We start from the raw sequence: 27,988 nt of genomic DNA, 5'->3' as shown, positions 1-27,988 counted from the left end.
TGCAACACTCTGGATAAAATGGCGAGTATGCCACCAACAACTGCTGCCTGTAAAGGTTGCTTCGCCATACAATAAACAAGGTCGCGGTGAAGCCAAAAAAAAAAGCACAATCAACCGGCACACTGCATACACAAGTCACTTGTTGATGCCGACAACATCAGGAAACACTGTGAAAGCATCGAACATGCGTATGGCTATATCATCGTCATCACCATCATCAGCCTGACTGCGCCCACTGCAGGGCAAAGGCCCCTCCCATGTCTCTCCAGTTAACCCGGTCCTTTGCCAGCTGCGCCCACCCTATACCTGCGAACTTCTTAATCTCACCTGCCCACCTAACCTTCAGCCGGCCCCTGCTACGCTTGCCTACTCTTAGAATCCACTCCGTTACCCTTAAGGACCAGTGGTTGTCTTGCGTTCTCATCGCATGCCCTGCCCAAGCCCATTTCCTCCTCTTGATTTCGAATAGGATGTCATTAGCCCACGTTTGCTCCCTCACCCACTCTGCCTGCTTCCGGTCTCTTAACGTTACACCTATCATTTTTCTTTCCATGGCTCGCTGCGTTGTCCTTAACTTAAGCTGAACCCTTTTCGTTAACCTCCCCATTTCCGCCCCGAAGGTGAGTACCGGTAAGATACAGCTCTTGTACACTTTTCTCTTGAGGGATATTGGTAAACTGCTATTCATGATCTGAGAGACCCTGCCATATGCACTCCACCCGACTCTTATCCTTCTAGCAGATTATCAGATGATCCAGATCAGCTGTTGCTACATGCCCTAAGTAGACATATTCGTTTACCACTTCCAGCACCTCGCTTTTGATAGTGAACTGCTGTTCCCTTGCTAGGCTGTTGAAAGCTACTTTGGTTTTCTGCATGTTAATTTTTAGACCCACCGTTCTGCTCTGCCTATCTAAATCATTGATCATGCTTTGCAATTAATCTCCTGAGTGACTCAGCAAGGCAATGTCATCAACGAATCGCAGATTATTTAGGTACTATTCATTAAATCCTATCCCCAACTGTTCCCAATTCAGGCCTCGAAATGCCTCCTGTAAACATGCGGTGAACAGCATTGGCGAGATCGTGTCTCCTTGCCTGACGCCCTTCCTTATTGGAACTTTATTGCTGACTTTATGGAGGACTATGGTAGCTGTGCAGGTGCTATATATATTTTTCAGTATTTTGACATAAGGCCCTTCTACACCCTGATTACGCAATGCCGCTATGACTGCTGAGGATTCCACTGAGTCGAATGCTTTCTCGTAATCAATGAAGGCTATTTATAGAGGTTGGTTATATTCTGCGCATTTTTCTATCACCTGATTGATAGTGTGAATATGATCTATTGCAGGATACCCTTTACGAAAGGCTGCCTGATCATTTGGTTGATTAAAGTCTAAGGTTGCCCTGACTCTATTAGCGATTACCTTAGTAAATACCTTGTAAGTAACAGTAGTAAGCTGATCGGTCTATAATTCTTCAAATTCTTGGCGTCTCCCTTCTTATGAATTAAGATAATGCTGGCATTCTTCCATGCTTCTGGTACGGTTGAGGTCATAAAGCATTGCGTATACAGGGTGGCTAGTTTTTCTAGAACGATCTCCCTTCCATCCTTCAACAGATCTGCTGTTACCTGATCCTCCCCAGCTGCTTACCCCTTTCTATTGCTCCTAAGGCTTTCTTTACTTCCTCTTTCGTTACTGACGGGATGACACATTGCTCTGCGCTACTGTTTCTTTAATTAACGCTATGATTACATTGGCTACTGTACATATTTGTGTAGAACTCTTCGGCTACTTTAACTATCTTATCCATATTGCTAATGACATTGCCCCCCTTGTCTCTTAGCGCATACGTCTGGTTTTTACGTATGCCTAGCTTCCTCTTCACCGCTTTTAGGCTACCTCCGTTCTTTAGAGCATGCTCGATTCACTCCATATTGAACTTCCTTATGTCGGTTGCCTTGCGCCTATTAACTTCGGTAGCTCTGTCAGTTCCATTTTGTTGGTAGCGTTAGACGCTTTCATGCTTTTGCCTTTCTTAATCAGATCTTTCGTCTCCTGAGATAACTTGTTGGTGTCTTGTCGAACCGTCCCACCGCCTACTTCTACTTGCACACTCCATAATGATGGCTGTCAGATTACCGTTCATTGTAAGAACATAAGATCGTCTGCCTCAGTTAAAGCCGACTATCTGTTTTGCAGTGATATCCTGAATTCTTGTGCTTTCCCTCTTACCGCTAACTCGTTAATGGACTTCCTCTTCACTAGCTTCTTCCATTCCCTCTTCAAGCTTAAACTAATTCAAGACCTTACCATTCTGTGGTCGCTACAACACATCTTTCCGAGGACATCTGCATCCTGAAAGATGCCAGGTTGAGCGCATAGTATGAAGTCAATTTCATTTTTAGTCTCACCATTGGGGCTCTTCCATGTCCACTTCCTGTTCTCTTGTTTGCAGAAGAAGGTATTCATGATCCGTAAATTATTTCTATCTGTGAACTCTACTAATAACTCTCCCCTGCTATTTCTAGAACCTATCCCACGAGCTTGATTCTACACAACATGGCACTGACAAGTCGGTGCCTTGTCACCAGAACAGAAATCCACATCAAGAGATATAACAATTCTTCCTTTTTACAGTGTCAAGTGTTAAAGGTGTACTGCATGGAGATAACGATGTTAGCACAGAATGATGTCATCATCACGTGATCCGTGGCGTATAGCTGCGGCAATTCTCACTGACATTTTGCACGCCACGATTTTTTCAGATAATGGTTCCTGAACTATATCCTAAACCTATTGCAATTTTGTCTAGTGTGTAACTATCACCGTGCCAAAGTAATTACAGCATTCTTACTGCGGTACATCCGGTAGACATCCTTGTCGTCTTTGTGGGCTCGTGACGCGGCGTTGGCAGACCTCAGCTCCATTAGACCGAAGTTTGTCAGCCGCAGCACCCACAGGTTGGTGACAAGCACGTTGGTAGACTTGAGGTTCCCGTGCACACGCAGATCACTCTCATGCAGATAATGCAGACCCTGCGACGCAGCAACACAGTGGGATATGGAATGTCATGGAAAGCTCTATCTCCATTTTGAAGAGACGCCAAATTTAGGTTGCATGTTTTTTTCTTTGGAATGATTCGCTAGACATTACAGTTGGATATGAGAAAAAAGGCATGCTTCCACACAGTTTGCCACGACAGCAGCCCCTGCCCACCTCGAAAAATATAATGGCCAGGATGGAGCAGAACACTTTCGATTGTGAGTGATGTGATATATCTGGCCAGCCGCGATTACAGAAAGCCAGCAGTTCCTGGTGGCGTGAGCTCCGTTTAGCATCAGCAGTTGACCTTGCAAGCTGTTCACACGTACTCTGTTACTTAAGAAGCAAATACAGTAAGCAAACGCCTAAGCACGGAACCCTTCACAAACATGCTCACTTATAAAAAAAAACATGGCAAGGTTCGCCAAAAACATTAAATTATGCTAAGCTGCATGCAAGCATGCGGCATAGCAAAGTTGCACTACAGCACTGCGCATGACAGCAAACTGAGCTGTACAATGACGCAAACTTCGCACTGCATTCAAAGATAGCCGTGTGTATGCCAGCACCGTCTTGTGAAATGTATATGGGTTCCTCGAGTAGGAATTATAGGCCATCAAATGTGGTTTTCTTGGCTGGGAGAAAGTTTCTCAGAATATTTCTAAACTTCACTTTGTGCCATTGTTGTCATAGATTCTGGCAGTTGTGCCTAAAGTGAATATGGAGCCAGAACCTTTGTTGCATGACAATCTGTGAGTTCTTTTAACGAATCTGCCCAGTAATCATTAGCAGTTATGATGGCTTGCATGCAAGGCCACATTTATTGTTGGACCTGTGAGCACTGTTCATGTAATCTGTCGAAAGCTCATCAGTGCCGGCCACTGTGGTGTCAGTTCACGCTGTCACAAGAAGCATTTCAAGATGGCGGTTGATGTTGGTGGAAGGAGCTTTGTTTCAATTTCAGTCACTTATTGCAGAATAAAGAATGTGTCCAGCACGCTAAACTTCAGAAATAAAATGGTAAGCTAAAGTATCATCTACTTCAATACAAAACTGTAATGTGGTGAACGATGATGTCACGACCCTTTTAAAAGTTATTATAGTAGGATACAACTTAAAGACACAGCAGTGGTTAACAGTGGGCCAAGGTCCATGGCATCCTGTATTACTCCACTGTCCAACTACAACACTGTATGTAATCATTTTTAATGTTTGACTGTATCAAACAAGCTAGAAGAATGAAAATTACTGCGCTTATTACAGCACAATCTCGGTGATGCGAATCTCTCGGGGTCGCGAAAAAATTCCTATCATCCAAAATTTTGTATCATTACAACAAACAAAATTCGTATGCAGAAGCATGAAAAATGCATTCACACAGATCTGCTTACGGCTGATGAAATTTATTCGTTGCTGTGCAGCCACAGTTCTGTCATGGCATCTTGTATTACTCCACTGTCCAACTACAACACTGTATGAAATCATTTTTAATGTTTGACTGGATCAAACAAGCTAGAAGAATGAAAATTACTGCGCTTATTACAGCACAATCTCGGTGATGCGAATCTCTCGGGGTCACGAAAAAATTCCTATCATCCAAAATTTTGTATCATTAAAACAAACAAAATTCGTATGCAGAAGCATGAAAAATGCGTTGACACAGATCTGCTTACGGCTGACGAGATTTATTCGTTGCTGTGCAGCCACAGTTCACTACTCGCGGTGCGTACTGCATGATTAGCGATCGCGAGTTTGGCTATGTGTGGGCCACGCACCGCCGCTCACCGTGCACGATGCATACCACGCGATTACCGATCGCGATGTCGACGATGTGTGGGCAGCGCTTATTACTCGAGGGTGCAGTCGTGAATCGCACGTTTCTATCATCCGTAGAGGCAAGGGAGAGAGTTTGGAGCATCCGAAATTCTGCACATTCTACACAATGCACTCTGGCCGGGGAATTTCGCGAATTCTTATCATCGCGAAATTCGTATCAACCGGGTCTGTATCACCGAGATTCTACTGTATTCTGTCTTGTGATCAGGTTCTTGTTTAGGAGTACAAAAGCATTTTTTAGTGTTTGATTGAGTCAAACAAGCCAGAAGCATCAAAATTATTGAGCTTATAATTTAGGTTTAGGTTATAATTATAGTTTAGGTAAAAAGAAAAGCTTTAACAACGGTCTACTTTTTGTCACTGAGGAATTCTGTTCGGCACTTCTGAATGTGAGTGAAGCTTCATTGTAGACATGAGTTATATTAAACTATATGTAGCACCTTTCAATCTCTTTATCAAAAGTTTTGCACGGCCTGCTCTCTGTGCTGCCTGTTCATAAGCAGCACAGCACCTAAATTGGCAGTCTGAAACAGAATGACCAAACTAGAACAATAAGTGGCTAAGCAGAATTACTTTGATACCAACGCTTTCTTTATTTGTTCTGAACACTGCGTCCCCTGTAAAACACATCTGAAACCCAAAGCTTCAGTGCATACCTTTATGATGTCGAACACAAAAGAAGCGATGAACATGTTGTCCAGCCTTATGGCGTCATTTTCAAGAATGTCCTAGAGGGAAAAAAAAGCACTTAGTTATGCGAGGTTTTTGTTTGTGCATCATATAACATCCACATTTAATGACATCGAATTCCCGCCAATAACCCTCCAAGCAACGTTCTGGCAACAAAGCCCATATGCGATAGTGCCAAATCATGCAAAGTACAACAAGCAAAGATTTGTTAGTTGCATTGCTGCATTATTATTGGTTTACACGGTTTACGGGCCACGGAAACTGCTGTCTGATGACTGTTTTTTTTAGTTTTCAGAGGCCAAAATTATAGATATTTGAATTTTGTTAGGAAAAAATTTTCAGATAGGCAGCAACAATCGCCAGGTATACCTACTGGAATGCATTGTGTGATGAGATATACTCTTGACATTACCGATATTTCGAGATAAGCACGTTCGGGTAGTTTATGACAGAGGTTCCCTATATTACTGCATGCAGCAAAAAAGCAATACAGCAACAGCCTAGTGACCAAAGACCACAGCACAACCGGTGCCTTTAAGGCAAATGTTCATTACACCTGATGCTGGTTGGCCACTTGAACGTATGGCGCAGGGCCTGGTGTGACTAAAGGAAAAGAAAAACCAGCCTTCACAAAGTGTTAGCATGTGATGTATCGCTTCTGTGGTTTCTTGGCTTTTTCATCCGATAAGACAAGTGGTTGGTCGATGCATACATATTATTGGCTATCTTCATGCTGATGAGACATCTAATTAAGAGAAGGGTGAATATACAAGGTCACTTTTTGTGGTACATACTTGCAGGTTACCCTTGAAGCACATCTCGGAGACAACATATATGCAGTTTGGCTCCACGCATGCTCCCACAAACGGGTTCAGGTTCTCGTTGTGAAGCTCTCGCATCTAGGGGAAAAAAAAAAAAAGAGCCCCGAAAGCATTGATAAGTCACTTGAAAAAGCCCAGATACTCAAACTGAAACAATTCATCTTTTCCCCATTGCAGTTCCAATTAGATGGCTCCGTAGATTTAACGCCACACCAGGTGTACCTGTTTATATTGAATTAACTCGCTTAGTCAGAAGATGCATATTGCAAGACAAATTTAAAGCTAATAAAATCATATTAAACTTTATTTTCACAGCACCACATGACATCATATAACCTATTTCTGACAACACCCAGTCCCTCCCCACCTGGATTACATCGCCATTGGTGAAAAGGCAAAGCGGTGACGCCACGTACATCAGAGAAAGTTGCTTGTGCAGTTTACCACAAGAAAAACGGTTCGACAAGTATGCTTCCCATTAAAGTGCTTATCCAGTGCAGCCATTGCATGGTTTTGCAATTTGTGTACTCACAATTGCTCGTCATCGCCTTCTTTTCGAGGCATGCACACGGTGATGTCACAGTGAACCGTCACGTAGCCAGTGCGGTCACTTGGGGTTCTTGCCAGCTCACGTCACGGCGCTGATCGCGTGGTGACCAGCACCGTGTGGCTGCAAGTCACCATGTGACAACTTCAAGGCTGGTCACGTGACATGTTACTACGTAAAATGCTGGCAGACACAGCGGAACTGATTTGCTAACAGCCGGACTACAGGAAACAACTAGCAGCCTTGATGACAACTGTGTTGGCGACCCTATATGTGAAGCGCAGCAAACAAGACGAGACCTCCAGCACACATCAGCGAAACAGCCCTTACATCAGCACCAACAGCCCCTCCATGAAAAACCAGCATAATGCAGACAAAGGCACCAGCCAGTCACCCTCACCAGCTTCATCTCCTTCTTGAGGGCCCGTGGGATGTCGGCCGACCGGCGGTGGTAGGAGAGCTTCTTGACATATGTCATGGTGCCTCGGTAGCGGTACGTGTCCTCGGAGAGGTTCATCAGCCGCGAGTCGCTCACCATCTGGTTGAGAATGCTGAGCTAACCAAGAAGGGGAGATAGAGAAGACACGAAGCTGCAGAGCGGCACAGTCGTCATCGCACATGAAAGACGTGTGCACTCCAGCGGTTGGTAACAATAACCGGTACTTTACTTAATTGAAATCTACTCCTCAAAAATTCCCCTCAACGCATTGAGCAGGAACAGGTGGATGCTAGTGGTGATGATGACAATGACTGATACTGTCTCCCAAAGTGCAGCCCACGCCATATCAGCGTGGCGCCTCACCTTGCTGATTCCATGCTTGGGGCCTGTCAGGTTTGTGAGAGGTTCCAAGTCACGCTTGTCAATCATCCACAGGAGGCCTGCGATCTCTTGCTCGTACTTCCAGTTTCTGCGTTCGTGGCAAGGTTAGCGAGGTGGCAGTAAATGCTAACACAAGGCTGCATGAGCCACAATGCATACAGAGCCTATTTCAGGCTTGTAGTATCCTTAAACAAATCAATAAAGTAATATACTTTCAGGGAGTAAACTTTTAGGTGCAGCGCACTAAAACAGAGACTCATTTGCGACATGATTAACAATGATGCCTGGCACTGCGTTATGACCACTGTGTTTATTGTTATAAGAGGGCTACAATGATTACAATGATTAGGTGGATTCAGGCTGAGGGGATGTAACGCTCCACATCATGGTTACTCCAGTTGGCCTTCGTCGGAGATTAGAGAGCAGGCAGCAATCGTTTTCTTTGCTCTGGGTCTTCCTACACTTTGGGGTATTTGGACGGGACACCAATGGCGACAACGCGAAACACAGGAAACTAGGTTAATACAGCTAATGCTGCGATATCCATTCTTTCTGGGGATGGTATGCATGTGGTGAAAAGCATTTAGGCCACTGCCCAATTAAATTAGTTTCATGTTCACCCAAATCAACAGACTGTCCTGAAATATAGAATCAAGAGAATTATGGCAGCAGTTCTTACCTGTAGACAACGGTTGCGAAGACGGACACTAGAATGAGTAGGACGCCAAGCACGCTGGCTAATATCTCCCGTCGATTATCTGGAACCAGTGTGGAACAATAACGAATGAACAAAGAGGAAAAGTGTATGCTGTAAAGGCCAACTAACCAGCATAGTGCTTCGTATTACATGTCAACATCCAGTTCACAATGCTGACCAAGTCGAAATCCTTGCAGCGCCCCCGGTGTTCTCATCGCACAATCTATCCATTAACACCAAAGAAACTCAACGTGAACCAGCTAGAACTGCAGGAACAGGTAATTGCTGTCATTAAGGCCTTTCCATCATTAAGGTCCACCTCATGCACACTGCCTTAATTCGTCGCGCTGAATTTTCTCATTTCAAGTTGCAACATTATTTTCCCCTCTCACTGCACTGTTAGCACCCTCACACCTTCGCTATGCACACTTCCAACTTCCACTCAAGTGAAAGGAAGTCCAGAAGTATTCTTGGGACCATAGTTCAGCTTTCCATCTCTGCCCTTTAACAGAATGAAAGCCTGTCAGGATTTCTTGGAAATTTCCACGAAACACAGCTCAAACTCCCAATCATGCAACTATGCCTAATGTGGATCATTATAAAAGAAGAATGTGCCTTAGTTATTAGACAAATTTTATTTCTAATAACTTATCCTCTCATAAAATTAGAACTTCTGTACTAGTTTCTCTGTTTACGTCAGTACCTCCAAATGACTCAACATGAGAAGGTGTGAGGAAGACATAAGCACAAGAAAGAAGGTGCACAAGCACACACTACTAACATCTTCTTTCTCGTGTTGTAGTCTCGGCGCCCTTTCACCTGGTGCACCTGCACCGACTTGCAACAGCCTAAAATTCTTGCAGTGTTGCCTTCAGTTATTGCTGCTTTGTGCTAGCCGCAGCCTCATGTCCACTACAACACAATAACAGCCCACCAAGTGTAGGTTCTGTACATAGGTGGAATTATAGCGAGTGTAATCTGAGGTCTTTGCAGCCGGAAGCCACGAAGATTTTGCTTCTGTTACATGGACGCTCTGTGCATGCACACCACTCCTCTGCCCTCCCAAGAGCTCCACTGGTTATTGCGTCGAGGCAACAAGAAAAGCTCACCCAGAGGTGCAATGCATCCGGAGCCGTCGTAGCCGCACGGTGGTTCTTCTAGGGGTGGCTGCCCATTCTTCCACAAAGCATTGCTGTTGGTGCTCTGCTCAAACTCCTTCGTGCCCCGCCATTGATAAGAACGTGAAAAGAAGGAGAGAGGAAGAATAAGCATATGTTAGGCTTGCCAGCATGACAACTCCTTATTTTTTCTGTCTTCTGTCTGCGCTTCGTTTTGACAACGAGAGAACATCTGGGAGTTAAAAACCTAACTCACCACGGGCACGGGAGGAGTGGTGGTGGTAGGAAGGTCTCCTACTCATACACACTCTCTGGAAGGGTATCATTATGCAGCTATGCAGGGTGCTTCATTTGAAAATAGCACGCCTGCGGACGGTGAACAGCGACATCCATCAAATTGCATCATTTCATGGCGCATGTGCCATGTGACAATCTCTGCCTTACCCGCGCTCAAGCAGCGAAGTGGCGTAGAGTGGTGCAGCCCTGCATTGCGGGCAGGGAAGAGATTAAGTGTCACGTGGCATGTGCGCCATGGAGTGACATGATTTGACGGACGTCAATGTTCACTGTCCGCACGCACGAGATTTTTGAATGGCGCGAGAAATGGTCGAGGCTTGTTCAGTCACGGCGGCGAGGGTAATCACGGTTTAGAAATTCTTACTGTGGGCTATGTGCTTCTCAATAAATAAGCAGCTTGATAGTAATAGTTGTAAAACATCAATCATTCAATATTAGTTGAACAGCCTATTAGTTGGCATGTCTTCAGTTATTTGACATGCTAGTGACACAGCGAATTGAGCTACTGAGCAGTGCGTCACGACAAAAAATTTCCATCTTGTTGGAACCATGCAACTCTGGCCACCTAAGCCGCCAAAACTGCTTGAACCGGTTTTCGTGCCTTGGCGGCAGGAATCGCGAGTGTTTCCACTTGCATATGAAACAGGCTTTAACTGTATTCTGACGCACTACGCTGCTGACAATGCTGTGCCAAAAAAAAGTGCTCGTCTTCTAACTCAAAAAGCCTGTTTTTAAAAATTGCAGAAAGCCTTAGGTGGAACACATCCTTTATGTTGCAAGTGCCCAACTGGGTTTCGCAACGTACCATCTCGAGTGTACCATCTGTTGCAGGTCTCCAGCTGCCTATGACTGCTGTGAGCATGCGGTGTGACGCAGTAATCGGTGCCATTCGTTAGTGTTTGCTTCAGAATGTGTCGATCAGTAATAATGATCTTGATAGGTCACTAATTATCAGAGCCGTCCCACAGTCAGTGCGCGCCAGCGACCGAAAACCAAATGCGGACGCACTATGGTTTGAAAACGTTTGCATTGGGCGGCATTGCCTTGGTCAAAATTGTTCAAACCACATAAAGTTAGCAGTTTTGAATTTTCTGAAAATTCGCCGTTTTCGATGTTTATTTCAGAGTGCAAATGTAGGTTTTCTTTCGGAGAATATTGTTTTCTACAGGATGAATTACTGGATTAATTTTTTCTCAGTTATATAATGCAGAAATCCAGTGCGGTCATTAGTCACTTATTACTTGTCTTTGCCTTTTTGCCAACTGGAGCATTTGAATTACAAGTAATTAACGCACAGATGGTCGCGTTTTGAGCTGTGCTTGTAGAAGGTCATGCTAGCTCCATTAACAAAAGTAATGGAACATGGCCGAAAAGCAACACTTGTGGCCCGAAAACTTTTCCCCAGGTCTTTACATTTGTGAGCTCACTGCGTGCATGACAACCGCGCGAGCGAACGCTGCACTTACGGCGACGTTCCCTTCGCCGTACTTGAAGCCACCGATGGGCTGGAAGAGGCGCGTGATACTCAGCGTGTCCTCGTGGCGAATTTTGGCGAGGCGTTCACCCATCCGCTTTGCCTCTTCATCGGCAATGGGCAGGAAGGCGAGCACGGTGTAGTTGCCCTCCACGTCACCGTTCTCCGTGATGCTCATCTCGGCGTTGGTCACGCCTGCACCGCACCACCACCACAGCATGCATACACTGCTTTGAGGGACAATCTTGATTACGTTACACGAAATAGTCCCCATGCTCTTCCTCCTCCCCCCACCCCAACCCCACCCCCATCACCAATCTGGCCAGCTAATTGTGGTAGCAAATAGATAAGCTGCCCGTCACGTGACTGCGGAGCCATGCCAAAGAGGGGATCTCACAGCTTTGTAGCAGCACCATTGCTGGCTTCAATGCGTGAACACGGGTGACACCAAGCAACAGCAGTCTTTCACTGCACTGCCGCCGGTGATGGTGCTGCTACAGCTTCTTCAGTGCAAACTGGGGCAGGTGGCGATAAGAGCATTAGATGAACACGCAAGTTTTCGCACCATGCCTCTGGTCTCAAACATGGCGGTCGCTATTTTTAAAGCTGTTTGGCCCCCACCCTCTCGTTAAGTGCGCCTGCTAACATGGCCACAGGTGTTACATGCCCAAAAGCCCCAATACAAATGCACGGCCCCCGCCAGAAAGCAGTTTAACTCCTTGACTAGCTGGTGAATGTATGTTTCCGGCTCAAAAATATTACGATGTACAGACATCACAAAGGGGGCTGGAATATGCACATTTTTAATTAAGAAAACAAGCAGAACGGAACTACTCACTCTTGTAGCGCTTCCTGGAAATAATTTCCCGGATGACGGCTCGGCCATCGGTGATACTGTGGTTCTTGTGGATGAGCGTTGCCACGGCGTCCGCGTACAGCATCACTGAGTCGTACAGGTATGACGCGTACTCCGTGATGTGCTGCACAAAGGATGCAGCACATGCACCGCTGTCACTATCAGAGAATTAACTGTGAAAGCAATCACTCCCACTTAGCCCTAGGAGGACAGCAAAATGCCTGAGAGATTCATCGATGCTGTGCTGTTAAATGTGTGACAAGGAAAACAGAAAAATACTTTTATCAAATGCAAAGTCCGTCAAAGCTGTGCCGCGCATTTATACAGTCCACAAGTGGCAATGCGAACACATATAATGTACCCCAAGCTGCTATTTGTCTATTATCAGTCTCCTTCACGGGGACCGCTGGGCATGAAAAATTATGGATACTCCTTGAGATACCCAAAGCCAAAAGGAGGCCCAGAAGGGCACTCTAGAGAGATCAATGATGCATACTTGTAAAAGGCGAGGGTTTTTACAGTAAAGAAATATTTAATGGTGGTGGGGGGGCCCTCACGAGAAAATGTTTAAGGAGTGCATTACGAAAATACAGCCCCTCCCATGATTTACTCATAAATCCACCCCTGTTATCCAGTTAGCTAAACTACTTCAACATTATGCTACCCCTGAGCGAGAAACCAGGGTTTCCACCAAAGCTTCATTGGAATTGACACGACAGTGAAGCTTCGGAACCCTCTCCAGCATTGTGCACCTTGATGCACAGTTATGATGCTTTTAAAGTTATTTGACAAGACGAATAATTGACTGACTGATTAATTTATGTATCTATACACCACCTATCCTGCTCATGCAGATTGTAATAGTTATGCTGTTGTAATAGCTGTAATAGTCACTCTGAGGTGCTCTCACTGGCATGCAGTTTGTCGATGGTTCATCGTATACGATATGCAGCCTGAACAAAAAATAACAAACACACACCGTCTGTTGCTTTTCAACCAGTTGTGATGGTTAACTGTTGTAACACTTGAACTGGTGCACACCCATGAAACAGTTTCATGTAGCCTAGAATGTAGCTAGGTGGCGAACATTTGAGAGGCATCTGCAGACTAACGAGCAGATTAGTCTATAAGCAAGTGAAGGCTAGCACGTCTGTTGTTGAAATTCCCTTCGTGCAACTAAACAGTTATCACAAGGCTTAAGACAAAAGAAAAAATGTGAAGTACAAACTTATATGTAGCATGGCCTGAAATGAACAAGACAGCTGGCAATGGCGAACAGTGATAAGTGTCGTGGCACGAACCATCTTGAAGGAGGCCAGCCCAGGAGGAAACTTGAAGGGCTCCTTCCGGTTGTTCTCTCGCACGTGCTCAGTGAAGTTGGAATAGAACTCGCCGGCGGGAGGCCTGGGCACGATGACCATCAGCTGGCTGCACGCGTCGTTCAGTGCCCGGATGTCCTTCCCCTGCACATTGGCTGCACGACGTGGGGTGCGTGTCACGATACTGTATGATTGCAGTCAACCAGCTGAACGAGCTGCAATGGGTTTGCTTGAGCGCTCTGCCTGCCTGAAGAAGGTTGCATCGAAGCTTAAAGGACTATAGACACCAAATTTTTGTTTGCATCTTTTCTTCTTCAAATGATGCATTAGGCATTTACATGGATCACTCCATGGTATTCCCCTAAGTCTGCTAGATAGCGTTTAATTTAATTTCTTGATGCTGTTTTGGTTTTGGTTCCAGCAACTGAATGATGGCTGTGATGTGTAAGGAGTGTTCAGGTCATGTGAGGCATGAATAATATAACCTCTGACACAAGGTTTTAATTCACTGCAGTTCTTAAGCAAGCCAACTTTAAGAGTTGGAATAACAAGAAACAACACATCAGCAGTTATACTGCAGGTTTTTTGATGCCTCACGTGACCTAAAACTTCTCACATGCCACAGCCATCGTTTTAGTGATGAAACCTAAACAGCATGAGTGAAGAAATTTAATTATAAGTTATGCAGCGGTCGCAGGCAAACACCACATGGTGGTCCATGTACACTGTCCTATGCATCATAACAGAGAAGAGGACATGCAACTAAAATAAGGTGTTTATAGTCCTTTACTAACAAATGATGACCGAAGAAAGGAAAGACTACATACTGTTAGTTGTTCCAAAACAAATGATATAGGTTCCAATGCAATCACCATTCAATACCATGGATGCAAAGTCGAATGTAGCGTGTGGTCTATGCTGAGCGAGCATGCCTTGCTACAATTGGTACATTTCTTAATGCTGCCAACAGGAGTGCATGCAATGCTTTCAGAGACTCCGACAGACATCATAAAGACCCCATTTGCATCATTCATCGATGCAGGATATGTGCACAGTGCAACATACATTACATGAACTACAATCAGCCATGTTCTGAGATGACTGCAGCTACCATATTGGTGCAAGTTTGTCAATCTATCCATGCTATTCTCTGCCAGACCCTGTAACGCTAACCTTTACTTGGAATTAATCCTCTGTTTCATCATAACACTGCATCTATTAATAACAGGATGTTACAGGCAACTTAAACAAACATAGCAAAATGTCCGTGACACCTTGTGGCCTCGCACTAACTTATGCCATGATGGGCCAACTCAGTAAGCATTGAAACTGCCTTGGACGTCTTGTGGACGTCCACGGACGGGACGTCCACAGGAATTTACCAAGAATTTGGAACATGCACTTTTAGTTCCCTTGGCTGCCACCACGTGGCACAGGTCTTTGAACATAAAAAAATTGCACCTTTACATCATTCATGACGTAATTGAAAGAGAACGACCGAACGGCTGGAGAACAAGGTTGTAGGCCGCTAGGCTTAGCGGCACTGGCTGGGCGCTGTCCCGAGCAAGGTGGTCCCAAATTTTGCTGGTAATGAGAATTATCAGAGCATAAGAAGGCCACCTACCGAAGAAGTTCACGTTGAAGTCCTCCCATGATAGGATGTCGTGGTCGATCATGATGACCAGATACTCGGCGTTGTCCGTGAGTCCGCGCATGCGCATGGCGATGAGCAGCGTGTACAGGTCCCGATAATTGCCCATGTACACGTATACTGCACGGAAAGGCACACATGTTAAATGGGCGAATCATATACAGTCATTTATCATACGTCCCGGCATTGCCACCCCCACAATTCCCATATACTGAGTGACAGTGGCGGTCGCTCTGACACGCATACCACTTCTGATAATCACGGCGGCAGCCGTTAATAGGACTCGCGATACCGCGAATGAAGACGAAAAATGGTTTATGGTTTACGGGGTTTAACATCCCAAAGCGACTCAGGCTATGAGAGATGCCGCAGTGGAGGGCTCCGCAAATTTCGACCACCTGGGGTTCTTTAACGTGCACTGACATCGCACAGCACACGGGCTTCTAGAATTTCGCCCCCATCGAAGTTCAACCGCCGCGGCCAGGATCGAACCCGCGTCTTTCGGGCCATCAGCCGAGCGCCATAACCACTCAGCCACCGCAGCGGCTCCAAAGACGAAAAAAAAAAATCTGCCAATGCCGATCTTTTCAAAATCACGTAATCTGCACCAAAATAATCACTATGTACCGCCAGAGAACTTAGAGACGTCCGGCGGGGCGAATTTCCCTCTCTACACCTCGCCACCTGTCCAGCGCGGCAGGTGGCGCTGCGGACGCCGATGACGACGGAGCGAAACTGAGGAACGAGCTGACGCTCTAACCCGCCGCGGTGGCTCAGTGGTTAGGGCGCTCGACTACTGATCCGGAGCTCCCGGGTTCGAACCCGACCGCGGCGGCTGCGTTTTTATGGAGGAAAAACGCTAAGGCGCCCGTGTGCTGTGCGATGTCAGTGCACGTTAAAGATCCCCAGGTGGCAGAAATTATTCCGGAGCCCTCCACTACGGCACCTCCTATTCCTTTCTTCTTTCACTCCCTCCTTTATCCCTTCACTTACGGCGCGGTTCGGGTGTCCAACGATATATATGAGATAGATACTGCGCCATTTTCTTTCCCCCAAAACCAATTATTATTATTATTATTATTATTATTATTATTATTATTATTATTATTATTATTATTATTATGACGCTCTAAAAAGGAGGCTCGCGACAAAATGTTACGATTGCCGCTTGACATAGAACTGAGTTCATTCATTAGTAACGTCGAACGAAATGGTTCACTCCCTGCCACCTTTCACACCTTCCTCAATCCTTTCCTCCACGGTATGTTACCGCGCCTTTCAACTTCGTGACACGTGACATTCTGTGCCCCACCCTCTCGCTCTTCCCTCAGGCGGAGACAGCTTACTACAAGACTCCGTGATCGCCGGTGCTGAGAGCCGGCTGGGAGGCAGCCCCTCCTAATTGCTGCGCCCGTACCGTGAGGCCCCATGATGACGGGAATAAAGTTCATTCATTCATTCATTCATTCATTCATTCATGCATTCATTCATATGCCTCGCCCGCTTTGCGATGCTCACCGTTCCTGGCCACCCACCTCGCTGCTCCAGCGCGGACGGGGCAGAGACCGTCACGTGATACGTGCGCCATGGAGTGACGGACGCCGCTGTGCGCTCTCCGCAGGCGCGCGGTTTTCAAATTGCGCGAGAAATATGGCTCAAATTTGTCGACCCCACAGCGGCGAAGGCAAACGCGTATTCGAATTTATAAAAATTGATACAGCTATTACTAGCGGCCGGCTACAAATCTATAATTTCAATCAGGCGCCTATATGTAACAGTTAAATAATAATAATAATTGGTTTTTGGGGAAAGGAAATGGCGCAGTATCTGTCTCATATATCGTTGGACACCCGAACCGCGCCGTATGGGAAGGGATAAGGGAGGGAGTGAAAGAAGAAGGGAAGAGAGAGGTGCCGTAGTGGAGGGCTCCGGAATAATTTCGACCACCTGGGGATCTTTAACGTGCTCTGATATCGCACAGCACACGGGCGCCTTAGCGTTTTTCCCCCATAAAAACGCAGCCGCCGCGGTCCGGTTCTAACCTGGGAACTCCGGATCAGTAGTAGTCGAGCGCCCTAACCACTGAGCCACCGCGGCGGGTACAGTTAAAAAGTTAACTTTCGAAATTTAGTTAATCACTTTACTATAATTAACAAGACTCGCCTGTTTTCTGACGTCTTTCAGAACTACTGTTACTATGCCCAGACAAACTTCTCTTTACCTCAAAAACCTATTTTTAAAACCTAGTGGAGGCCTTCCGTGAGACGCCTGGTATATTGCAGGGCCAAATCGGACTGCATGCATCCGGAACACAATCAAGGTAGAAGAGAAGCTAGAGCTATCGAGAAGCACTACGGCAGCAAAAATGGGACGCACTATGTAGACGCGGCGGGCCCTATGCAAGAGGGCATCTACAGCGCGAGGAAAAACGCTAAGGCGCCCGTGTGCTGTGCGATGTCAGTGCACGTTAAAGAACCCCAGGCGGTCGAAATTATTCCGGAGCCCTCCACTAGGGCACCTCCTTCTTCCTTTCTTCTTTCACTCCCTCCTTTATCCCTTCCCTTACGGTGCGGTTCAGGTGTCCAACGATATATGAGACAGATACTGCGCCATTTACTTTCCCCCCAAAACCAATTATTATTATTACTCACATCAGTCGCCGCACTACAGCGCAGGAATGCACTGTCGGCTCATGTTTTCCAACCATAACCAAATCGCCTACAGAGGGCGCTGGTTGCGCCTTCACCGCGCATGCGCAGAAACTTTCCCGCAAATGGTCGATTCCCAGACTGTCGGTACTCCTGTACCGCATCCGCTTTCGACTTACGCGCATATCGCAACATATCTGCGCCTCAGAGGGCAGACTTTCATAGAGCCCGCCAGGGGCCTGAATAGAACTGAGGAACAACACCTCAGAAGGGTGCAAATGGAGTAACCCCTAAGCCCTGCTATTTTAAAACATACAGACTCGACTTTTTCGGGGTACTGCAAAATCTGTGACACGTAGGCAGACGGATACCACATGCGGTATGGACCTGCCAGAGAAAAATCCACAAGCTTATATGGCCTGATACCTGACACCTAATTTAATATCTGCTGCTGGTCCTTGGACCTAAGATATAGAACTTATTTTTGGAACATGGCGGAGTCCTAGACGCACTCTGGCACGGGTCGGCCCGGTATTGCACTGCCTCCGGGATCGGCCCGGGGCTAGCTATCCGTCCGTCCGTCCGTCCGTCCGTCCGTCCGTCCGTCCGTCCGTCCGTCCGTCCGTCCGTCCGTCCGTCCGTCCGTCCGTCCGTCCGTCCGTCCGTCCGTCCGTCCGTCCGTCCGTCCGTCCGTCCGTCCGTCCGTCCGTCCGTCCGTCCGTCCGTCCGTCCGTCCGTCCGTCCGTCCGTCTATCTATCTATCTATCTATCTATCTATCTATCTATCTATCTATCTATCTATCTATCTATCTATCTATCTATCTATCTATCTATCTATCTATCTATCTATCTATCTATCTATCTATCTATCTATCTATCTATCTATCTATCTATCTATCTATCTATCTATCTATCTATCTATCTATCTATCTATCTATCTATCTATCTATCTATCTATCTACCTTTCCTCTCCTATCCTTTAACTCTCCTACTTTCAGCACGCGGCAGCGAGCGTGGCTCGGCTTGAGCCAGCAGGCAGGCCCGTGCACTTTTCTTTCTCCTTCTTCCTATCAGCAACAGCAGCAGAGAAAAATCCAGGGATAGACAGAATAAATCATCCAACGAGAAAGCGCTAGCTGGGAGGCGATCCTGTCCGACTGCTAGGACCTGGAGTCCCAGAGGGCTCTGGTCCAAAGAGTACGGGCGGCGGCTGCCGCCAACGGTGTCCCGAAATAAGGACTACCACCCAAGCAGCGGAGGGGTGGAACCCTCCACTCTACCTTAAAACCCATCCCAGTGCACCAAATAAAATTCTTACCACCACTGCCGCGCACACACACACAGAACGCGAGCATGCGCAAGCCCTGGAGGAAAACAGCGCGGGCAACAAGAAGAGGCGACGGCTCGAGCGTTCGCGTAATACAAAGCGGAAACAGGCGCGCGCGCGCGTTTCAGGATAAATACGAAGGTCAGAGGAAAGACTGACCGCGACTGAAAGGGAAGACAGGGAGAGAGAGAGAGGGAGAGAGAGAGAGCTACAGAACAGAGAAGGGCAGAGGCAGATTAAAAAAAAAAGGAAACAACTGGGCGCGCCCGACGGGAACACTGACAACATGCCAGAGCGAAGACGAGACGTCGAATGGCTCCGATAACGCGGCTATTTCGGGCGAGCGCACTAGAGCGCGACACAACGCTTTCCTCTGTCTCGTCGCTGCCTGTGCACTGCACCAACACCGCCACCCTGGGGTGGGCGCCGTAGGAAACTTTGCACGCTGCAAGCGGCGGTGGCCGGCTCTAGGCAAAAGTGCAAAAATACAACGCGCGGGGTTGGATTTCGGCGGGACACCAGAGGAACATTTTCCGGCGCGACTGTTAAGTTCTTGGACTGCTGCCCGAGGAAATCGGGCTCATCTGCAATTCAGTATTTAGGGGAACATTAGGCTCGAGTTCAAGAACCAAATTTTTTATTTTTACTTCGGCATCAAAGTTTGACATTAAATAGGCCATGCATTGTTTTTGTCAAATCCGAATCAGTGCCTCTGCCTGTACCCGCCGCGGTGGCTCAGTGGTTAGGGCGCTCGGCTACTGATCCGGAGTTCCCGGGTTCGAACCCGACCGCGGCGGCTGCGTTTTTATGGAGGAAAAGCGCTAAGGCGCCCGTGTGCTGTGCGATGTCAGTGCATGTTAAAGATCCCCAGGTGGTCGAAATTATTCCGGAGCCCTCCACTACGGCACCTCCTTCTTCCTTTCTTCTTTCACTCCCTCCCTTATCCCTTCCCTTACGGCGCGGTTCAGGTGTCGGCCGATATATGAGACAGATACTGCGCCATTTCCTTTTCCCCAAAAAACAACTATTATTGCCTCTGCCTGCTCCTGCCAATGCGCTTAACCGCTAACAAACGTATTCGGTGGCGGCATCTACGGGAGCCACTGAAGCCCCCCGCACACTCACTGAATAATAAATAATAAAAACCTGTGCCGAGGCTCGGAATCGATCCAGGGAGGGCCTTTGGCGTTTGAGGCGGAGACGCAGCCACTCCACCACGACGGCTCAAGCTTCGAGCGTGAATACAGGCGCATCTAGTGAATGCACTCTTCCGATGCAGAAGTCTCCGCGCTTTCGCTACGTCTATTTTGGCCTCACAGAGCTAAGCCATCAGCTATTTTTCTTATATCCAACCAATTTTTATATAAACTTTTTTTCTTTCTTCCTTCCTTCCTTCCTTTCTTTCTCTATTTCTTTCCTTCTCTCCTTCTTTATTTTTTCTTTCTTTCTAACGAGACACCTCATTAGCATACTGTCGTAAGTCAACACATATCGTACGTACAGAAACATTTACGGAAACATTTCGGCTGTCCAACGATATGAGACAGATACTACGCCATTTCCTTTACCCAAAAACCAATTATTATTATTAAACATTTCGGGCAGAAAAAAAAAAGTGGTTTTGAGGAAAGGAAATGGCGCCGTAACCATCAGGCAAGAGGCGATGGTCGCTTCTCCTCTCCCTTTACCTCTACGCCCCGCCCGGCTTTCAAAGTACGCTATCTACCCCGACCCCTCGCATGCAAGCGATTATAGTTCCCAGAGCCAAGGCGCACCTATCGCGACCCACATAACGCGTCCTGCCCGCGGGACCTTCGCCTAATCCGGCCACGTTGGGACTGCATCCCAAAGTGGAAACAGGAACGGCGAAGTGTCACACCACGGGGTGCGGCACCGCAGCTGACACCGGCCACGAGTTGAGGGGCTTCTATATTCAGTTTGGCCTATGCGGCTGTCTTGTGCACGACAGTACTACCCGCCGCGGTGGCTCAGTGGTTAGGGCGCTCGACTACTGATCCGGAGTTCCCGAGTTCGAACCCGACCGCGGCGGCTGCGTTTTTATGGGGGAAAAACGCTAAGGCGCCCGTGTGCTGTGCGATGTCAGTGCACGTTAGAGATCCCCAGGTGGTCGAAATTATTCCGGAGGAGCCCTCCACTACGGCACCTCCGTCTTCCCTTCTTCTTTCACTCCCTCCCTTGTCCCTTCCCTTACGGCGCGGTTCAGATGTCCAACGATATATGAGACAGATACTGCGCCATTTCCTTTCCCCAGAAACCAATTATTATTATTATTATTATTATTATTATTATTATTATTATTATTATTATTATTATTACGACCGTACTGCGACGGCAACTGTGTGAAACCTTGGTGAAAAGTGTCCGGGCCACGTGGCTGGCTTCTCGGCCGTAAACTAGTGGAGCACTTGAAGTCAAGTCTTGAAAGGTCGGGACGAGGGTTCGAACCTTAGGCAATTTATAGCTAAATGCTTCATGGCTGCCTCTTACTCGGCTGAAAAAAAAAAAAACCATGCGGCCTCAAGACCTTATTGACCGAAAAACATTCCTATGCGAGCCGATATACGTCCTCAGGGAAACTTTAATCGCGTATGCCGCGATCCACGGGCTTTGAACAATCATATATGGATAGTTCTTTAAACTTTGGTAAACCAGGGGGCATAGGATATATATATATACATATATATATATATATATATATATATATATATATATATATATATATATATATATATATATATATATATATATATATATATATATATATATATATATATATATATATATATATAAGAAGAAGACATTCCCCTATGCACCCTGGTTTCGGTGACTGCTGACTTCCTTAATATATATATATATATATATATATATATATATATATATATATATATATGGATAGTTCTTTAAACTTTGGTAAACCAGGGGGCATAGGATATATATATATACATATATATATATATATATATATATATATATATATATATATATATATATATATATATATATATATATATATATATATATTTCAATTTCTTATGCCAATCAATTGGTTTAAAGAAAGTTACTTATAAACCAGCAGAAAAAACCATGCCGCCGGTGGGATCCGAACCCATGACCTCCGAATATCGCGTCCGGTGCTCTTACCAACTGAGCTACGGCGACGGCTGTCCAATCTGCTCTTTCGTGGGTATTTATGTTTTGCGTGTAAGAGAACTTTGTGTTCACCAGCGCCACCCTCGTCCATAGCGGTGGACGTGTGTGTTTGTTTGTGTGTGTGTGTGTGTGTGTGTGTGTGTGTGTGTGTGTGTGTGTGTGTGTGTGTGTGTGTGTGTGTGTGTGTGTGTGTGTGTGTGTGTGTGTGTGTGTGTGTGTGTGTGTGTGTGTGTGTGTGTGTGTGTGTGGTTTATGGGGATTTAACGTCCCAAAGCGACTCAGGCTATGAGAGACGCCGTAGCGAAGGGCTCCGGAAATTTCGACCACTTGGGGTTCTTTTAACGTGCACTGACATCGCACAGTACACGGGCCTCTAGAATTCCGCCTTCATTGAAATTCGACCGCCGCGGCCGGGATCGAACCCGCGTCTTTCGGGGCCAGCAGCCGAGCGCCATAATCACTCAGCCACCGGGGCTATATCTATATATATATATATATATATATATATATATATATATATATATATATATATATATATATATGTATATATATATATATATATATATATATATATATATATATATATATATATATATATATATATACATATATATATATATATATATGGATAAACGGATAGACATACAGATAGATTAGATAGATATATGAAGGAAGCTAATAGTCATCGAAACGAAGGTGCATAGGGAACGTTCCTATTTTTTCTTTGTTTTTAATATATATATAAAGAGGAGGAGGGAAAGACAGGGATGTTAACCAGAAAGGGGCTCCGGTTGGCTACCCTGCACTGGGGAAGAGGGATTAGGGGACTAAAAGGAGGAAGAGAGAAGGGGAAAAAGGCATAACACATGCACACACACATGCACTATATATATATATATATATATATATATATATATATATATATATATATATATATATATATATATATATATATATATATATATAGTCTACAGAAAAAATCTATAGACCAGTTTTATAGAGGTTAAAGGGCCCCACGATCAACTTAGGAAGCGGCCATCGTACAGAAATGCCTCGGGTGGGTGGCCGTACTCACTGCGCGTCTTGCGGTACGTGTCTTCGAGTATCTTGGTCATGGCCGTGAGGCAGCAATCCTGCTTGAGCTCGCAGCAGCTCAGCTCCGAGCTGAAGGCGTTGTTGGAGTTGATGGTGAAGCCCCGCTCGGTGTTGGCCTGCTTCTCGAGGTGCTGCGCCACTGTGGTGTGTAGCGTCGAGCGCTCGTGCAAGATGCTGAACTTGCGCCAGTTGAAGAAGCGCAGTAGCGCCGTCACGCTGCGGACCACCTGCGCGACGCATCTGTTTGTACTGACCAGGTGCACACTGCAGGTGTTTCGGGGTGATTTTCAAGAGAGGCTTTTTGGGGTACAAAATATCGCTTTTGCGGCACAGTAGGGAGTTATAGATAGCATAGCGCGATCCGCTACTGTGATCCACTTCCACGAGGCGCCACTGCGCATGCGTAGATCACCCTGGGGGCGCCAGATGGCGCCACGTATCCATCGGCTGCGTGCGCGCCATACGCGTCAGGACCAATCAGCGTGTACCCAGCGGTGCACCGCGGATCGCGCTGTGCTATAACTCTCTATTATTAGAGAGATAGCATAGCGCGATCCGTGATCTGCTACCTCGGGGCACCGCGCCACACGCGTCAGGACCAATCAGCGTGTACCCAGCAGTGCACCGCTGATCGCGCTGTGCTATAACTCTCTATTACTAGAGAGTTATAGCATAGCGCGATCCGCGATCTGCTACCCCTGGGCACCGCGCCATACGCGTCAGGACCAATCAGCGTGTACCCAGCGGTGCACCGCAGATCGCGCTGTGCTATAACTCTCTATTATTAGAGAGTTATAGCATAGCGCGAACCGTGATAAGCTACCTCGGGGCACCGCGTCATACGCGTCAGGACCAATCAGCGTGTACCCAGCGGTTCACAGCGGATCGCGCTATGCTATAACTCTCTATTATTAGAAAGTTATAGCATAGCGCGATCCGTGATCTGCTACTTCGGGGCACCGCGTCATACGCGTCAGGACCAATCAGCGTGTACCCAGCGGTTCACAGCGGATCGCGCTATGCTATAACTCTCTATTATTAGAAAGTTATAGCATAGCGCGATCCGTGATCTGCTACTTCGGGGCACCGCGCCATACGCGTCAGGACCAATCAGCGTGTACCCAGCGGTGCACCGCGGATCGCGCTATGCTATAACTCTCTATTATTAGAGAGTTATAGCATAGCGCGATCCGTGATCTGCTACCTCGGGGCACCGCGCCATACGCGTCAGGACCAATCAGCGTGTAACCCAGCGGTGCACCGCGGATCGCGCTGTGCTATAACTCTCTATTGTTAGAGAGTTATAGCATAGCGTAACACAACTGGCGGAACGAGCGGCAAGAGCTGCGTCAAGTAACGCGGTATGACGTCACAGCCGCAGCTGCAGCGAGCCTGCAGTTAGAGGTCAAATCCAGGCGCCATTTGACCTTCAGCCTTGCATGCGAGAAGTGGAGTAAATTGGCAGACTGGGCTATTTAGTTTTGTATGTTTATGAAATGGCAGCGCACAAGCAAACACAGACAGAAAGAAGGGGACGCGCTTGTCCCCTTCTTCCTGTCTGTGTTGGCTTGTGCGCTGCCATCTCACTAAGTGGAGCTTTTCTCAAAAACCTATTTTCGAGATTTGCTTAGTCTACCATGAAACTCGTGGTATGAACATGTTCGACATTAACCATACTCAGAGGGTACATCTGGCGGTATCGTTCGACTGATGCTGTTTTTCGTAACGGTATATGCTGGGCTCCTGAATAATCACTAGCATGAAATTAACCTTTCTTTCAAGTACAAATTACAGTTCCTTTATGTATATGCCGATTCCGACTCCTAGGTCCCTTTCCCTGCTTTCAACCCAGCAGTTCTTGAAAGGTTTTTTGCTGACCTCTATACTGCGGACACTCACGTGACCTTCATTATGCCCGTACTCTAGTGCCTCCTCGGACGGCACCGAAATCGGGATGGATACCACGACATTCCAAATAAACAAGTTCAGGTGCCGAAATTACCCCGTGGCGCCATCTGTCACCAAGATGGCGAATCTCCGCGCGCGGGATAAAAAGCAGACGGAGGCGTTTCGTCGCGGGCAGCTTTTTCGGGCTATGCATGGGTGCGAGGTGACGGCTCACAAACCTGTGCAGTTCTGACGAGTTACAACTGAGCTTCTGGCGTGAGGTACACAGACTTAGCCGACGAGTGCGGCATAGGGGCATTTCTAGGGCGCACTTAAACCAGCTGTGAAGTAAAATGCTGTTGCTGTTCCTATAACGCTCCGTCCCACTGGTCCCGTTAGTCACGGCGTTTAAACCTCAGTCAAGCGGTGATCACTGAATGAACGCGCCGGTCCGCTGACAGTTTTCGGTTGCAGACGGCTCGCACCGATGTCGAAGCAGCCGCCACGTTGGCAAACCGGTTGCTGACCGAGAACCTCCGCGTTTACACCGGCCGGTTTTTTTTTTTACGCTTACAAATTTAAAAAAAAACAGTGGGAGATACGTCTGTGCGGCCTGTGCAAGTCAAGATGTACAGCAATGCGGACGTTAAGTACATGACAGAGCTTAATAGACGACCAATAAACTAATCAACTTTTTAAACTTTAATTTTAGGGAGCCAGATTATACTGAGAAATTGAACGACATCGGAAGAAAACCCAGTTTTCAATTTTTCAGAATCGGCATTGTGGCTCGAAATATCGAGTCAAAACTATACGGTTTTGGAACCTCGGTATGTTGGCTTTCCTGCTTAGCACATTTATAAAATGGCGGAGCTCGCATTTTAAATCCAGGCATTACAAACTTGGGTTGTGTATTTTGGGATGTGTAATAAGTCAACGTGATATCGGCGATAATAACACGCCCAATTCAGCCATTATGATAACGTGCAACGGGGGAATGGCAACTCAACGAGCTTTCAAAAGCGTATTTTCGAAGCTCGATATTTCGAACCAGTATGCCGATTCTGAAAATTTAAAAACTGGGCTCGCCTTCGATGTTGACGGCCTTCCGTTTCGCAATACAATCCTGCTCCCATAACAAACAAAAACTGATTTGTTATCTTAGGTAATCAGGAGTTTATTAATTGAGCCCAATCACGTACATAATGTCGACATTGTTGCACAGCCCCTCTGCACAGACCGCATCGACGTATATCTCAGGGTTTTGTAAACTAAAATCTCTAAACGTTAAAAAAAGTCACCCGGTATATTCCGGTTGTCTCCAGCTGGACAGGCCTGCACAGTGGAAGCTATGCGCGGTTCGCCATCATGGCACCCATGACGTCACGAGCGAGTAATTTATGCGCCTATTCATGGATCGATGGATAAATATATTCACTGGCTTTTGCAGCAGCAGTTAATGCCGACGCCACAGTTCCCGAATACAAAGATTAAAATTCCCAGCTTTAGTCTACTTTAGTCTACATTATAGTCTACTCTCTCTCAATTAAGCCAACAGCCCGCTTTTGAGCACAGGAACCACGAAAACATTGGGTCGTCTCCTTACCAGTTCTGCTGAAGGCACGGTGCGGGCAAAAGTGGAGTTATCAATCTTTGTTACGCTGGCATCCGAGCATTTCTGTAGGGGAAATAGAGAAAGGGAGAAACACAATCGTTAGCGAGATCACCGCAAGAAAGAAACATATTTTACTGTAAGAAACTGCATTACGCCCCCCCCCCCCCCCCTCTCTACCTTACATACATATAAAAAAAATCACTGCGCCCAAAACAACACAAGTGCTAACTGAGGATTTAGTGCATGATCAAGAGAATATACAGGGTGTTTCACCTAAGACTTTACACAACTCTTAAAAGCAGGCTTTTTGATTTAGAATAGCGCTTTTTTCGGCATATCATTGTCAGCAGTGTAGTAGACCAGAATACAGCTTAAACGCGCTAACTAGCAGGCTGGTAGCCTAATATTGAATAGTTAACTTTTAAACTATCAATGTTAAGCTCCTTAATGACCGCACCTGTGGCCTAGTGGTCTGATCATCCGCCTCGCATGCGGGCGGTGCGGGGTTCGATCCCCTGTGCCGCCGGGTACCCACCGGTGATACAATCGGGTACCCACCGGTGGTACAAGCTTTTCCCTGGCCTGGTGCTCGGCTTCTGCAGGGTTAAATGCTTGGGAAATGGGTCTTTGACTACACCTTGAGTAGAAGAAAATACCCTGTGCCACGGCACTCTTTGGCCACAGATGGCCTTGCGCCATAAAAATCCATCAGCATCATCATGTTGAGCTCTTTAATTACGAAGAGGCGTGTAGCTAGCCCAGCATAAATAATATCCATATCATGTTTTAGAATTTTGAAAACGCGGTCACCCTCGGCGCTGTGGGCCAATAAATTTTGGCTATACATCGCGCCAAAATACCTTCGCTTCCGAGAAGTTTGCAGGCAAGGCAACCTCTCCAGCGCATGTAACTCGTCGAAATAGTCACAAAACGACTGTGGTGCCGGAGTCGTTTTATGGGTTGCGTAAAAACAAACAGACTTCAAAATGTCAGAGCAATCTCAACAAAAAATGCAAAAAAAATCCAAACGCTCAGACAAAAAAAATCACAAAAATATCTGCCAAGTATA

At 46.5% G+C, this 27,988-nt stretch overlaps 1 protein-coding gene across 4 annotated transcripts in view; it reads right to left on the bottom strand.

Moving 5' to 3' along the window:
- LOC144101282 (receptor-type guanylate cyclase Gyc76C-like) overlaps positions 1 to 27,988 on the bottom strand; it is a 329,269-nt gene that overhangs the window by 17,468 nt on the left and 283,813 nt on the right. For all 4 annotated transcript variants that reach the window (XR_013307978.1, XM_077634377.1, XM_077634378.1 and 1 more), the window contains 13 exons: positions 26,911 to 26,982; positions 23,398 to 23,644; positions 15,150 to 15,296; positions 13,508 to 13,680; positions 12,189 to 12,330; positions 11,343 to 11,545; positions 9,571 to 9,676; positions 8,444 to 8,522; positions 7,747 to 7,852; positions 7,345 to 7,500; positions 6,371 to 6,475; positions 5,543 to 5,614; positions 2,863 to 3,043 (listed from right to left, as the gene is read on the bottom strand). Coding sequence is in view for 3 of the 4 variants with exons in the window: in XM_077634377.1 (XP_077490503.1) it covers positions 2,863 to 3,043; positions 5,543 to 5,614; positions 6,371 to 6,475; positions 7,345 to 7,500; positions 7,747 to 7,852; positions 8,444 to 8,522; positions 9,571 to 9,676; positions 11,343 to 11,545; positions 12,189 to 12,330; positions 13,508 to 13,680; positions 15,150 to 15,296; positions 23,398 to 23,644; positions 26,911 to 26,982 (1,789 nt within the window). In the remaining variant the exon portion in view is untranslated. The remainder of the gene's footprint in view (positions 1 to 2,862; positions 3,044 to 5,542; positions 5,615 to 6,370; positions 6,476 to 7,344; positions 7,501 to 7,746; positions 7,853 to 8,443; positions 8,523 to 9,570; positions 9,677 to 11,342; positions 11,546 to 12,188; positions 12,331 to 13,507; positions 13,681 to 15,149; positions 15,297 to 23,397; positions 23,645 to 26,910; positions 26,983 to 27,988) is intronic.

The sequence above is a fragment of the Amblyomma americanum genome, chromosome 8 (assembly GCF_052857255.1).
Source record: "Amblyomma americanum isolate KBUSLIRL-KWMA chromosome 8, ASM5285725v1, whole genome shotgun sequence".
NCBI classification, from domain to species: Eukaryota; Metazoa; Arthropoda; class Arachnida; order Ixodida; family Ixodidae; genus Amblyomma; species Amblyomma americanum.
This window is presented reverse-complemented; position numbering and strand designations above follow the sequence as displayed.